The sequence below is a fragment of the Sinocyclocheilus anshuiensis genome, unplaced genomic scaffold (genome assembly GCF_001515605.1).
Source record: "Sinocyclocheilus anshuiensis isolate Anshui unplaced genomic scaffold, SAMN03320099.WGS_v1.1 scaffold423, whole genome shotgun sequence".
NCBI classification, from domain to species: Eukaryota; Metazoa; Chordata; class Actinopteri; order Cypriniformes; family Cyprinidae; genus Sinocyclocheilus; species Sinocyclocheilus anshuiensis.
In genome coordinates, this window is record NW_015549610.1 from 243,237 (window position 1) to 257,318 (window position 14,082).

Consider the following 14,082-nt stretch of genomic DNA (forward strand, 5'->3'; position numbering starts at 1 on the left):
TTTATATAACTCTGACTGGATTCGTCTGAAAGAAGAAAGTCATATACACCTAGGATGACTTGAGGGTGAGTAATTTATGGCCTAATTTTCATTTTTGGGTGAACTAACCCTTAAAGCCTAACCGTAACACTAAACCTAATCTTAAAATCTGATTGGTAGATAGGAAGGTTGTTTCAGATCCAACAAAAGACGGTGAGCCAGGAAAACTTCTTACTTAAGCTAGTCAAGATATTAATCTTTTATACGTGACCAGTGTGGTTGTACTGAATCATATCCGCAACGTTAATGGTTCAGTCATGTATGAGAAACTGTTCTTTTTCCTCCAACATCTGCTGTTAACTTGGCTAATGTGAGGCTATCTCTGTGTTATCCCAGCCCAGAGAGTCAGGATTGTGTCTGGCCTCATGGGAGTGATGTGAGAATTGGCACCGCGTTGGCACCGGCCCCTAGGCACCAGGGGCATATGGGCACTGTGGGAAAGTGATAAGATAGATTAGTCGCCTTTTTTCTCTTTATTCACGAGGGACTCTTGACCCTGTTGGCTTTTTATGGCCACATCTGCTTGTTCGTGCTCCTATTGGTCAGCTGTTTGCTACAAAACTGGAAGCCTGGCCAAAGCTGAGCTGTTTTTCATCAGAGATAAGAATGAAAGGAAGATAATATCATCCGCTTGTCAGCACGCCATTAAAATTCTCCATAAAGCTGAAAGAGGGATAAAGCGAGAGGGAGAGAAAAGAAACGACCAGTGGAAGGGGTTGTAAGCGGTGTGAATCACTACAGGAAATGGTCATCTGTTACTCAAAGGCCTGTTAGCGCTGTTAGTACGGCTGACCTCTGCCATGCTTTCCTGCCAGAGTGGCGGGGTTCGGACAAAATGTCAGAAAGACAGGGTTGTGCGTGCCTCTGTGTGTGTGCAAGTTCGACAACTGGAAATGATTGTTCTCCCCCCCTCAAGCTCCAATTTGTTTGGTGTTTCTTAACGATAAAAAGACTAAGGGAAATAGATGCCAATTATCTGGAGGAAAGACACTTTGATAGTGTAAACAGCCTCGGAGGTGTTGACTAAGGGATTTTCTTCTTTCCCTAGGTGACTTCAGTTCCCATGGAACGCTACTGTGCGGATCGCAGCGCCGAGTATGAATGGAGGTTAATACGAGATGGAGGGAGTCTCATTGCCAAGCAGTGCTTCCTGTACGGATCCCCTGAGCTGGCTTGCGCCTGGACTCAACGGTCTCGGGCCTTCCTCCCTCAGAGCCCAGGGGGCGTCATGGCCTTGCAGCAAAGACACGGCTGGTCATTCATAAGGATCCCAGGTAGGTGAAATCCTGGGTGGGAGTTAGCGTGCGTGCATGCGTGTTTGTTTATGTTTGCTCGTGTGTAAAAGCGGTTGAGAGGTACTTAATTTTTCCAAGACGTTTGTATCCGGCTATTGTCCTTGCAAAGTCATTTTTATTTAAGACAAAGGACTTTCTTACGTTCATTGGTTTGTTCATAAAGGTTTCGAATGTCTCGAGAGGAAGTCAAAATTTTATTGAAATTTATAATGCCCTCAGAAGCAACAACTCCCTCCTTTAGACCAAACACAAACCAGAGAACTGTGTCTCAGCTCCTTATGGCAAGCCTTCAGGCCCTGAGGGACCCCATGGCACCGCTGTGCTCTGGGGCCAAAGTGCATTTCAATCAAAGAAAACTGGCTAAAAACGAGATGGAGACCCATGGGAGAGTGCTGGAGGTCATGGAAGAGGCCACGTCTGAGGGCCGGTGCACCTCAGTCACGGTCACTGATTTGGCACCAATGCACAGCCATTCGTCACATGTATAGCATGGCAGTGCGATAGGAGTAGTGCCAGGCGATACTTAAGACTTCATTTGCAGATAAGATTGATTTTTGCATCAGCCTGTTGTGTGATTTGCGCGCAGGCGTGTGTTTGTGTGCGGGTTCCAGTGTAATTGCAGACTAGGGAAGAGAAAGAGGTCTGGGAGCGCTTGTGAAGTTGGGAGGGGGAACAAAGCAAGGAAGTTGGACTATTGGACATTGTTTCTGCACAGCGTTAGGTAAGCGCTTTGAATGTGTATATCACTGTGAATGTTCATTCACAGGCTTAAGGTGTTTCAGAGCGCACTTTTCCCATTTTCTCAGAGTCATACTGTACTCAGGGAAGGAAATGACACAAGACTGGGTAAGAGTCATTGAAGTATGCTGGCGGGCTCATTTCAATCATATCAATCATAAATAATTGAAAATAAGCTTAAAGTAAATTAATAAACATCAGATTAAAATAAATAAGAAAAAAATGAGTGAATAAATAAATACAGTACTATAACAGTATAGTATTATAATGAGTAGAAAGAAACATAATAGACACATACTTTAGGCATATTAGTTTTCCGAAGTGTACGTTGGGTGTTTACAAGAAACTATATAAATGCCTTTTAAATTTTAGGATTTGAGTCCCTCGCATGAAGATGATGATATTTGGGTGTCTGTGATGTCTTAAAGATTGAAAACACTTGATTGCATGAATTATATCATTACAGATATTTTTGAGATGTATAATAAAACCAAATAAAAGTCAGGATGATCACATTATCATTTCATATATTTAATTAAGAATAGGAATAGTAGAAGATTATATATTTTTATTTATATATTAGTTATAGCGTTATGCATACATTTATATCTGAGACAACCATCAAACAAATGTGAACATGTTCATCTCTGCCCTCTTCATAGTGCAAAAACATTTACTGTGTTTACTGTATCACACACACATTTAGCAAGATTTAACTTGATGCTTATTTTTTTGGGCTGTCAACATTGGTGTGGCCACCCATCAAGTGGTTTTCACACATGAAAGTGTTAGTGTACTAACTGCTGTACCTTTCGTGTCACACTAATTGGGGGGCAGGCCACAGGAGGACATGCTTTCTCTTACAATAGCTCTGCACATTGTTGTAATGCGACTGCTGCTTTGAGCTGTTGTTTTGAGGGAGAGAGAGTGAGAATGCTGCAGAGCTCAGCTCACAGACAGCCTGTGGGAAACTCTGCTTTCCCTTCCTGTTCTTTCAAAGAATCTCTGCACTCCAGCAAAATGGCCGGAAATATTCCTGGCCTTTTTGATTTGGGGCCCAAACAACAGTGACTGCATAATTGTTTGTGATCTGCTCCCTCGCCCCGCCTTTCTGACTGTGAAAAACAGCCAGACTTCACCAAGGTGTTTGGAAAGATTATCCACATGGTTTGTATATTAAGAAGTAATATATATGTATATTATTTAAATAAAAAACAAGAGTATAATCACGCTAATATATCAAACATGGAATAGAATAGTGTTACATTTTAATCTAATTATTTATTATTCTTTTAAAATTACTATACTTTCACGTTTTTTTCTTTTTGTCTGAAGCTACATTTATTTGGTAGTAGTAGGACACATTATGGGAATATGGCCAGGAACAGGCTCGAACCCTGATTTCCCATGAGCTCCACTGTGCAATTTGTTCTCAAGGCCACCGCTTATTTTGTTTTTGCAGGTCAGAGGCTGCAGAAGTCACGATGTCGACCTTTCGTGAAACGATTTTCTTCCCTGATGCAGGTCTCCTTCTGGCCTACAGAGGGAGCATTTTGCTTGGTTTTAGTCGGCCTTGCCTCTCCCTTTTGTGTGAAATTCAAAATGTGGTCACATCTTTCACCCCTTTGCTTTTGTGTTTGGGTTAGTGCTCAGATCCCAGGCGGGATCTGGTGAGTATAATCGATATACGACAGCTTAATGACAGTCTCCCTCATTTGCTCGTTTTACCTCTCGTCCCAGCAAGATCTGTGGTCGCTGGACTGATGCAAGACTCTGTAAACATTGTGTGTGTCAAATGTGTCACATTTCATATGATTTTTACCTACAAAAAGATGGCTTTAGATGGAATATCCTAACTGTCTGAACCCATTTCATCAGCAGCTGGTCTGTGGCTTTTTGTCTTGAATGTTGTATTTAGCACTTTTTACAAAGTTTAAAGGGATAGTTCATCCAAAAATGAAAATTCTGTAATTAATTACTCATCCTCATGTCGTTCCAAACACATAAGACCTTAATTCATCTTCAGAACACAAATTAAGATATTTTTGATCAAAAAGGTAGTAAAGACATCATTAAAATAGTCCATGTGACATCAGTGGTTCAACCGTAATGTTACAGGGCTCTGTGACAGATTTTTAAATTGGTTCACCCTCAGGTCAGACCTGAATTCTGGACAGGAGGGATTGGATTAGAGCCGAGGCTCCTGGAAGGGCACTCTTGAGGGGTTTCCACCAGCAGGTGGGTTGAATTGATAGCAGTAACCAGAGTGATGTCTGATGGCACAGCGCTTGGTATCTTTGTTCTCCCTCTGTTTTGCAGTCGGAAGGTATCCTGAAAATACACGAAGCCGTCCTCGATGAACTTTAATTCCGACATAATCCACCCCTAAATCTGTTATCGTGAAATCTAAATGATGAAGTCACCCTTGTTAGTTTCCTCTGAAAATGTTTTTGTATGAGATTAGTTGTGTTTGATAAGCATGTCTAAGAGCTGGGTTTAGATGAAGTAGCATGTGTCTGACTAATTGCAGACTCGTCAGACTTGTGAAATAGGACGTGTGGGGGGATTTGATAAGACGGGAATGGAAACACCAGAGGAGACTCTGTGGTGCCAGTGCCGTTGAGTTGTGGGTACCAACGGGTCACATCATCCCGTTAGACCACCATCTTCATCCCACAGTCTTTCAGGGGCTTCATAAAGTGGGATCTGGCAGCTCTTTGCCTCATCCCTCTGACGCCAGACCCATTAGATTAGAGCGAACCTGAAACCTCGGCTTTTTGCTAAAGAAACCATTACTGTTAACACTGTGGGATATGGTTGTTAAACTTCTACTTGTATTTCAGCAGGCGATCTCTTGGTGAAAAATGTGGTCCTTCAAGCAGTCTTTAGTGGTCTGAAAATGGTATATAATCATTATGTAGCGTAGTATATAATCATTGTATAGTGTATAATCAGTTCTAGTAGATCTTTATTGAATCTGCAAGCCACTGTAAAAAACTAGAGCAATTTAAGGTATGTACACTACCATTAAAAAGTTTGGGGGCAGAACATTTTTTTAAAGAAGTTAATAATTTTATTCAGCAGGAACATATTCGATTTATCAAAAGTGACAGTAAAGTCTTTGTTACAAAATATTTCTATTTAAATTAAATGCTGTTCTTTTGAATTTTCTCCTCATCAAAGTATCCTAAAAAAAATCACGGTTCCACAAAAATATTAAGCAGCAAATGGCTGCTGAACATTCTGCTTTGCCATAACAGGAATAAATTACATTTTAAAAAACAATAAAATAGAAATATATATAAACAAATATTTATAATAATATTTCATAGTATTATATTTTTACTGTATAATTGATCAGTGATTTATTCAATTAAATTAACTTTAAATTTTACAAATTAACTATTTTGTAAATTGTTGATTTTTCTGTATATTTTAAATAACTTATTTAAATTATTTAAAAATAATTTAAACATATTCAGTGCAGCCGAATATAACTGTTTCGATGTATACGGGGATGCAGGCTCGTTCGTTAGTCTTTTGGATTATTAAAACTTGAGGGGTCATTGGAAAATACCTCTTAGGCCAAATATGGCCCACAGGCCTGATGTTTAAGACCCCCTGCCTTAGAGAAAATGTTCATCTCGGGTGGAGTAAATTAGATCCATGTGGTCATTATCTCGTGGATCGTCAACATGGTGAGTATGAGATTCTTGAGTGTATAGGTTCATCTGAGCCATTCTCCACCACTCATTGAAAAGGTTACACACATGCCCTTTTCCGGGTCATAGGGGTGTTGAGTCAGGGTTCATCTATGGTTCACATTAGCATGGTCATGATGTGGTAACAGTAACATGGTCATGCTGGCCATGTGTTTGACATGCTTTTTGTACTGTCTAAGGCTCGGCCAGCAGGCCTCAAACTGTCTCTTGGGATCTCTAGATTGCTCTGGCAGCCGGCTCATTTTGTGCGTATAATCACTTTCTGAGTGCCCATGACTAGCAGGGTCATTTAACTTCCCCCCCATGAGCTGACCCTAGGGTCAAGGGTTGCACCAGTCAACAATGGGAAGCCCGTGCTTCCTCTTTTGGAAGCACCGTTGGGGTGACAGCACTGACAGACCATTGCCACAAAATGTTCTGGTCTGTGAACATCAATCAAATGTGTTGAGGACTTACATAACTGATGTACATTTGATGACCACCTTAAATTTTGAAAAACTTAATATACAACTTGATTAGCATTTAAAGGATGATGTGGATGTGGGTTAGATGAAAACAAACAAAAAAAAGCTACTAGAGATGCACCAACATTAAAATGCTAGATATTGATTGATAAGCTCATGTTATGGCCAAAGACAAAATTCAGTACTATTTTGTCTTTTAAAAAGAAAAAAAAAAACACTTAAACCTACATGAAAGTGCATTTAGGCATCACAACATTATAATGCACAGTATGGAAATTTAAAATCTTTTTATTTTTTTTTTGTGGCTAAAAATGACCTCAGAAAATAATTTAGATGATAACAAACAAAAAAATTACTAGAGATGCACTAACATTAAAATACTAGATATTGATAGGCTCATGTTATGGCCAAATTCAATACTATTTTGTCTAAAAAAAAAAAAAAAGCTTACCAAATTCACATGAAATTCATAATTTTTTTCTTTTCTTTTTTTTTGTTGCTAAAAATGACATTTAACAGTATCAGTCAGTTATTGTTTTTTAATATTCATGTTAGTTTAAATGTAAAAATACAGAAAAAGGAAGAAAAAAACTCCTGTAATCTGTAACCGATATGGTACCAATGTCATGCATCACTAAAAAAAAAAAAACACCTCTGTCATTCTGAGTGTAGTACGTACAGTATATTTTTGCCTAATTTTGATCTTTCAATAAAGCATACCATTTTTCTCTTAAGTAATATTTTTTTCCACTTAAGAGAACGTTTCACTTTTGTGCTCAATTGTTTGTGATATCATAAAACAAACATATTGAAAGAACTTTACAGCGTATCTGTAACAAATTTTGCTGCTGAGAGTGGCGTTTCTGTCATCGGCAAGTGAGGAGCAGGAAATGGAAAACCCGGAGCGGAGCTGGAGCGGAGTGATTATAGAACGTTTGCGCATGGAGGGGAAATTGCTGTCACTCGACAAGCTTATTCATTATATTGCTTTGATTTGTCTAATCTGCTCCATTCCGACAGTGTGGGATACAGTTTTGATCTTGTGAGTTGAAGCATTACCATTTTTCAGTGTTTTGAAATGTTTTTCTCCACTTTTTTCTACAGACAAAGAGTCTCTGATCACAGACAGCGGGAAGCTTCACATCCTAGACCTGCTGCTGACTCGACTGAAGTCTCAGGGCCACCGAGTTCTCATCTACTCTCAGATGACCCGCATGATAGACCTTTTAGAGGTGAGTGCTTCCAGGAACTTCTCACAGTCGGTGACTGACAGCTCTGTGGCCTGTGAACATTACGTAACTACGTCATGTCATTGTGACGTGTTTTTTCCTTTAACCTTCAACCTTTCCTTCATGTCCACAGAAATCTGTCTGTACTGAAGCAATTGTAGATATCTGAGGTCGCGCTGTACGTGTTTTTGTTTACATGTTCGTTGTACTTTGAGTGTTAATCCCACAAAAGGAGAGATGGCTAAATTTGATCAAGCATTGTGAAGGGAATGTTTGCTGTAAAATAGCTTCATATTGTTAAAGCTGGACAAAGGCTGAGAGAAGAGAACTGGAGGAAACAATCACTTTTTCCAGAGGCACACAGTTGTTTGCCACATGTTCAGCCGCAAGCCAAACATGGAGCTAAAAGTAGAAGCCTCCAATAACATTGTCAACACAGGCTGCTTATAGTCCTACACAACAGCACTCGTAGTCTAGAAACACCTCCTTAGAGTCAATAGGAATTCCTTCCGATTCATTTTGGCTTAAGCCTTTTCCATGGCAGTCTCTCTAAAGTCTGATTACATAGATTTGACTTCCTTTATTTGTGAAGTAGTTGGTCTATAGAAAAAGTTAAGCATGGAAAAACATGGCATCAACCTTTGATTGGCCATTAGTTTTGGCATAGACATGTATATCTACACCTTATATTTTTACTTTCTGTCAACATGAAAATCTTGATTAATCCTATTTTCTTTTTGGATACACATTCCTGGTCTTATTGTGAACGATTCATCAATGCATGCAATTCAAAAGAAAAAAAAATGTTTGGCTTTACATTCTTTCATCAAAATGTAATAACTTACCCCGCCTCTGAAATGACTTTCCTTTTCAGTTTGCATCACAAATTTTTCTTATTTTTCAACCCCTGCAGTTTGTGATGGATAATATATTATCCACAATTTCCTGCTCTTTGAGTAGAAATATGTCACAATCAGAGGTTGAGTTAGACTTTAACATTGTCAGTCATTTTGACGGACAGGGTCGTAAAAATTCCTTCATAATCTATTATTACCCGTCATTTTAATTTTCATATTTTAATTATAATAACACATTTAATTGCTTGTATTTTTGTTCACATTTTCATTTTTAATAATGAACCTACAGGACAAGCATATAGGCTTATGCATTTATTTATTTATGAAGAGATCTCTTTTCATGTTCAACACCACACCCGCAGTGACAGCAGAGGCCACTAAAAACAAAATATGCTAGGGCTGGGTAAAAAAAAAATAGATTTCTCTATTTTAATAGATTCTCATTTTTATTAACCAATATCGATTCTTAAATCCCAAGCGTTTCTGTTTTCAGTTGATGAATGAACCGTACATATACAGTCATGGCCAAAAGTTTTGGCAGTGACATAAATATTGTGTTTTGCAAAGTTTGCTGCTTCAGTATTTGTAGATTATTTTTCCACATGTTTCTATGGTATACTGAAAAACAATGATAAGCATATCATAAGTTTTAAAGGCTTTTATTGGCAAAAAAATATTTACAGTGTTGACCCTTGTTCTTCATAACCTCTTCAATTCGCTCTGGCATGCTGGATATTAGCTTCTGGGCCAAATCCTGACTGATGGCGATCCATTCTTGCCTTATTAGTTCTCAGAGTTGATCACAATTTGTGGGCTTCTGCTTGTCCACTCGCCTTTTGAGGACTGTCCACAGGTTCTCTATGGGATTGAGATCCGGGGAGTTGCCTGGCCACGGATCCAAAATTTCAATGATGCAAAGCGATGACGGCTGCACGTGTTTCTTTGGAGGTAACCATTGCTAACAAGAACACAATGATTGGAAGTGCTTCTTCCCACCTTTTATAGCAATCACTCTGCGCTTACAATCTAATTATTATGATTTTACCTGACTAGTACTCATTCACACTTTCACATGTGTTGCTGATATGATTAATCAATTAATGTTAACTTAATGTTAAATGTAATTTTGTGTCAGGATCAAAAAACAGTGAAATTTGTTTTTTTGTGAAAAGTTAATTTTTTGGCCAATGAAGCTTTTAGCAATTATTTAAAATCACTCTACACAATCACCACAACAGCTGAAGCAGGAAACCTTGCAAAACACAAAATTGATGTCACTGCCAAAACTTTTGGCCATGACTGTAGTGCGCCTCCCATCCAATAAATCGCAATAGGCTAAGCTTTGTGTGTTGTTACTTATGATATGAAACAAAGTCTTAGGTTTCAAATTCTGTCCATTTTATTAGGAAATCCAAGCAATAAATACCGTTTTGGCATTCTTTAATGTGGTGTGATAGATCACTGTAGACACCTCAGATCAAGTGAAGCGGCAGCACGTGAACTGATCATCTCCTTCGCCTTACTAGTGGGTACTTGCCTGTGCGTAGAGCTGGGAATCGATTCCAAAAAGAACCGATTCCGAGGCATTGGGAATCGAGAGTCGATTCCAAAGGTTGGAATTAATCCCATCAAGGGCATGGCCGTGGGAACTAGGGGTGCTGAGGGTGCTGCAGCACCCCCCGCCGCAGGGCCGGGTCTGAGATTTTCCTTCTGCCCCTCGATCATCCCCAAGATACTTAATTTTTGTGATAGTTTTGTGATTAATTATTTATTAAACTGACCAGAAATATATAGCCTATTGCGGTTGTATTTTTCTTGGGCGCCTTGCGGCGCGCGTCCCTACATCTCCCCCTGAATTTCATGTGAAATGTTCAGGCGATATTACCGTAATTTTACATTCCGACTTGTAAAAACCATTCACGTCTTTGTCCTTTTTATGAGCCATTTTCCAAAGCTTTCTCGCTTCTCAAGATGGCGCCCCGTCCATCACATAAGCACAGCTCTTTAATTGCGCTAGTCTCTGGTCAAACGTGCTCAAACCACTGTAGCCTAATGTAATCTATTAACTACGCACATCATAATGTTTTAGGCAAGTTGGCTACCATATTATGACATGAAATATTTTAATAAGACTGAATTTGTATTTAACCTGATCACGTTTAATAGACATTAAAAAGACATTTTAAGTTTAATTATAACACTGCATGTCCACGATTATTCAAACAACGAACAAATTATACAGCGAGCAAAAAACATTTACATTATCAAAGAATATCACTGAATTCAGCGTGAGTGTAAGCACTCTAAAAAAGCTATAAGTTATAATCAGTGATGTTGTCTGCAGTGTATGATGAATTAATCTCTTATTCACATCGCATATACATCTGCACTTTGTTGTTTCTGATGAGAGAATTCGCCAAAGTGCACTGACCAAAAATTTTGCGTATCAGAGATGTTAAAATTTAGTAAAATCCCCTTAAATAATCGAAACATTAAAGAAAAAATTCTTGAACTAAAATCACAAAAGCACAAATATATATTGGTTCGCTTATAACTCTGTCTTCATGTGTATGTTAATCTATAAGAGTTTGGGCTATTTAATATTAGGATTTTGTCAAAAATCCCCCACCATGGCTCCGCCCTACAACATCAAGCCCCGCCCCCAGCACCCCCCAGATAAAATATGTTCCCACGGCTATGAGAACCAGCTCATATTTCCAGTTCCACTGGCAGGGAGCAGATCCTTCTACGTCACCAACATGTGACCATAATCGCTTGTTATCTCTTGCAGAAGGAGGGTGTTGGTCTCTTTTGCTGACCACTGTTGAACTGACATATTTATTGTTGTTCATTTATCTGAAATCCGATGGCTTTTAAAAATGTGTCTGTCACACTGAATTTGTATTTAACCTGATCACGTTTAATAGACATTAAAAAGACATTTTAAGTTTAATTATAACACTGCATGTCCACGATTATTCAAACAACGAACAAATTATACAGCGAGCAAAAAACATTTACATTATCAAAGAATATCACTGAATTCAGCGTGAGTGTAAGCACTCTAAAAAAGCTATAAGTTATAATCAGTGATGTTGTCTGCAGTGTATGATGAATTAATCTCTTATTTACATCGCATATACATCTGCACTTTGTTGTTTCTGATGAGAGAATTCGCCAAAGTGCACTGACCAAAAATTTTGCGTATCAGAGATGTTAAAATTTAGTAAAATCCCCTTAAATAATCGAAACATTAAAGAAAAAATTCTTGAACTAAAATCACAAAAGCACAAATATATATTGGTTCGCTTATAACTCTGTCTTCATGTGTATGTTAATCTATAAGAGTTTGGGCTATTTAATATTAGGATTTTGTCAAAAATCCCCCACCATGGCTCCGCCCTACAACATCAAGCCCCGCCCCCAGCACCCCCCAGATAAAATATGTTCCCACGGCTATGATCAAGGGGAATCGACTCCTCATTCAGAGCTGTTTTCAGTTCAACAAAGCTTATCTATGGGTGCCTCTCAAACAGAAGGCTGCATCCTACAAAGGTTGCATATCTCTGGTGCTGCCTCATCAAATGTCGCTGAACAGTGATTCACGAAAATAAACTGAATGAAAACGATTCGGTACTGAGCTCATCTGAGTTTGAGAAGCAGCTTTCGCCTCTTGCTCGCTAATAGTAATTAGAAGTCTGATTCATTTCCACGAAAAGGTTCTCTCGGATAGATCGTTTTAATGAACTAGTTAAAAAAAACAAAACGATTCAGAGGTTATTTTAACAGTGGAACTGGCATATGTTGTACAATTTTGAGTGCTGCGATAGAATAGATCATGACGTGATCAAGGGTCTTGATCTTATTTCCATCTTAAATAAAATGCTATTTTTTTTAAACCTTTCTATCAGCCAATGATAATTCTGAAAGAAAATGCAGAGGGCACAGATCAGTGACTGAGAGTGATTGACAGATGAACCACGAGCTCTTATATCACTGTTGTTGTTAATATTCTGGTTATTTTGTTTCAGTGTACAGTTTGTTAATTTTGTGCAAAGCATAAGGTTAAAGTAAACATCACTCAACTGAACTGTGCAAATGTTTTTTAGACACTTCATGTCTATTCATGCAATAAATGCATGTCCACTACTGAGCTGTGGGCTATGACTAATTTCATGGGCAATGCAAATAAAATTAAAATTTAAAATCAATAAGAGCTACAGAAATGTATAGTAATTTTTTTACAAATAAAGCTTCATATTATGAGAAGGCTACTTTCTACGACCTTTATATCCTGCAGTCATTGCGAAATTAGGTTCCTCCAGTCTAAAAAACAAGAATCGAAAACAACAGTGAGGAATCGATTCTTGGAATCGAATCCTATCGATTCCAGAACCAGGAATCGAAATCGGGCTCGATTCCAAAAATGTAGGAATCGAACAGCCCTAAGTAGAAGACTCGTTAGTTTATTTTTGTTCTGGAGCTGATGATCCCGCGCTCTGCTGCCACACTGGAGTGCACTCGCCACCAATTTGACAGGGGTGGGAATTACAGTTATAAATTACAATAGATCACCCTCAGTGTAATCTGTCAGTGACGGACGGCCTTCAGATTTTTCCGTCACTGCCAAAAAAATTCTGTCAATGACAGAAAATTTTCGGTTAATGTGACCTCTGATATAGCCAGACTACTTTTGTAATGTGTATAATAAATTTTTCAAACTAGGAACCCTGTCCTAAAATATAAAGGAAGCTATATATTTCATTTAATTAAATAAAATTTAATCCAAACATTTTTTAATGTTTTAAAAACATTGCATTAAACAAATTACATTTCTGTCTTAAGGTAACATGTCAACTTTGACAGCCCTGAAAATGCATTTAGTAAAACCCCCCCAACACACACACACATTTTTTGCGGACTCCCTAGAAACCCTTGTATGTCGCTGGAGCACAGTTTGAAAACCCCTGTATCGATGCATTCTCTTTGTGCAGAAGCCGAAGACTGTCATGTCTTGTCTCCTTTGATATTGTGTCTCTCCAAGCAGATCCCTTGAGTGTTTTGGTCAATTTTTAAAAAAATTTTTATTATGTGTTCAATAGCTCAACTCCCACTTGAGATCTATTCAAGCATATTCCGGGCTTTGTTCCTAAGTCTCAGGCTAAATCATGTTATGTTCGACATTCTGCTAACCTGGATTTATATTCTCAGTGGTGTAATGCCGTTTAAGAATGTCTCGTTTGTTACTTACAGCTGCAGAGAAGCTTGGGATTTGTGATCTAATGTTACTTCAGGCTGGAACAAAGTCCTAATCAAAGACATTTCATGTCAAAGAGAGTGCTAATGCTCGCTTCATACGGTCCAGATGTGCTTTTGGGAGGCCGTCCAGTGGAGTGGTAGGCCCGATGGAGTTGAGACTTCACTCTGGGTGGCGTAGGAGAGTGGGAGGTCATCTGAGAAAAGTCTCTGAGGAGAGTCTGCAATGCTAATGAGGATCTGTGGCGGTGTGTTAAGGGGGACATATGCAGCTTGCAAATCTGCCCTGCAGATTTTTTTAAAGGATTAAAGTGAAATAGACGTACCAGTTTCATATCGTTGACTTGTTTGCTTGCATGATTTTCCATTTTCTTACTTGAAATGTTTCTCAACTGTCCTGCAGGAGTACATGGTGTACCGCAAGCATACTTACATGAGACTGGATGGTTCATCCAAGATTTCGGAGCGGCGGGACATGGTGG

At 38.7% G+C, this 14,082-nt stretch overlaps 1 protein-coding gene across 2 annotated transcripts in view; it reads left to right on the forward strand.

Annotated features, from left to right (window-relative positions):
• Positions 1 to 14,082, forward strand: part of LOC107659179 (DNA helicase INO80-like) — a 45,344-nt gene that overhangs the window by 19,597 nt on the left and 11,665 nt on the right. For both annotated transcript variants that reach the window (XM_016448025.1, XM_016448027.1), the window contains exons 27-29: positions 1,088 to 1,313; positions 7,363 to 7,490; positions 14,004 to 14,075. In XM_016448025.1, the coding sequence (XP_016303511.1) occupies positions 1,088 to 1,313; positions 7,363 to 7,490; positions 14,004 to 14,075 (426 nt within the window). The remainder of the gene's footprint in view (positions 1 to 1,087; positions 1,314 to 7,362; positions 7,491 to 14,003; positions 14,076 to 14,082) is intronic.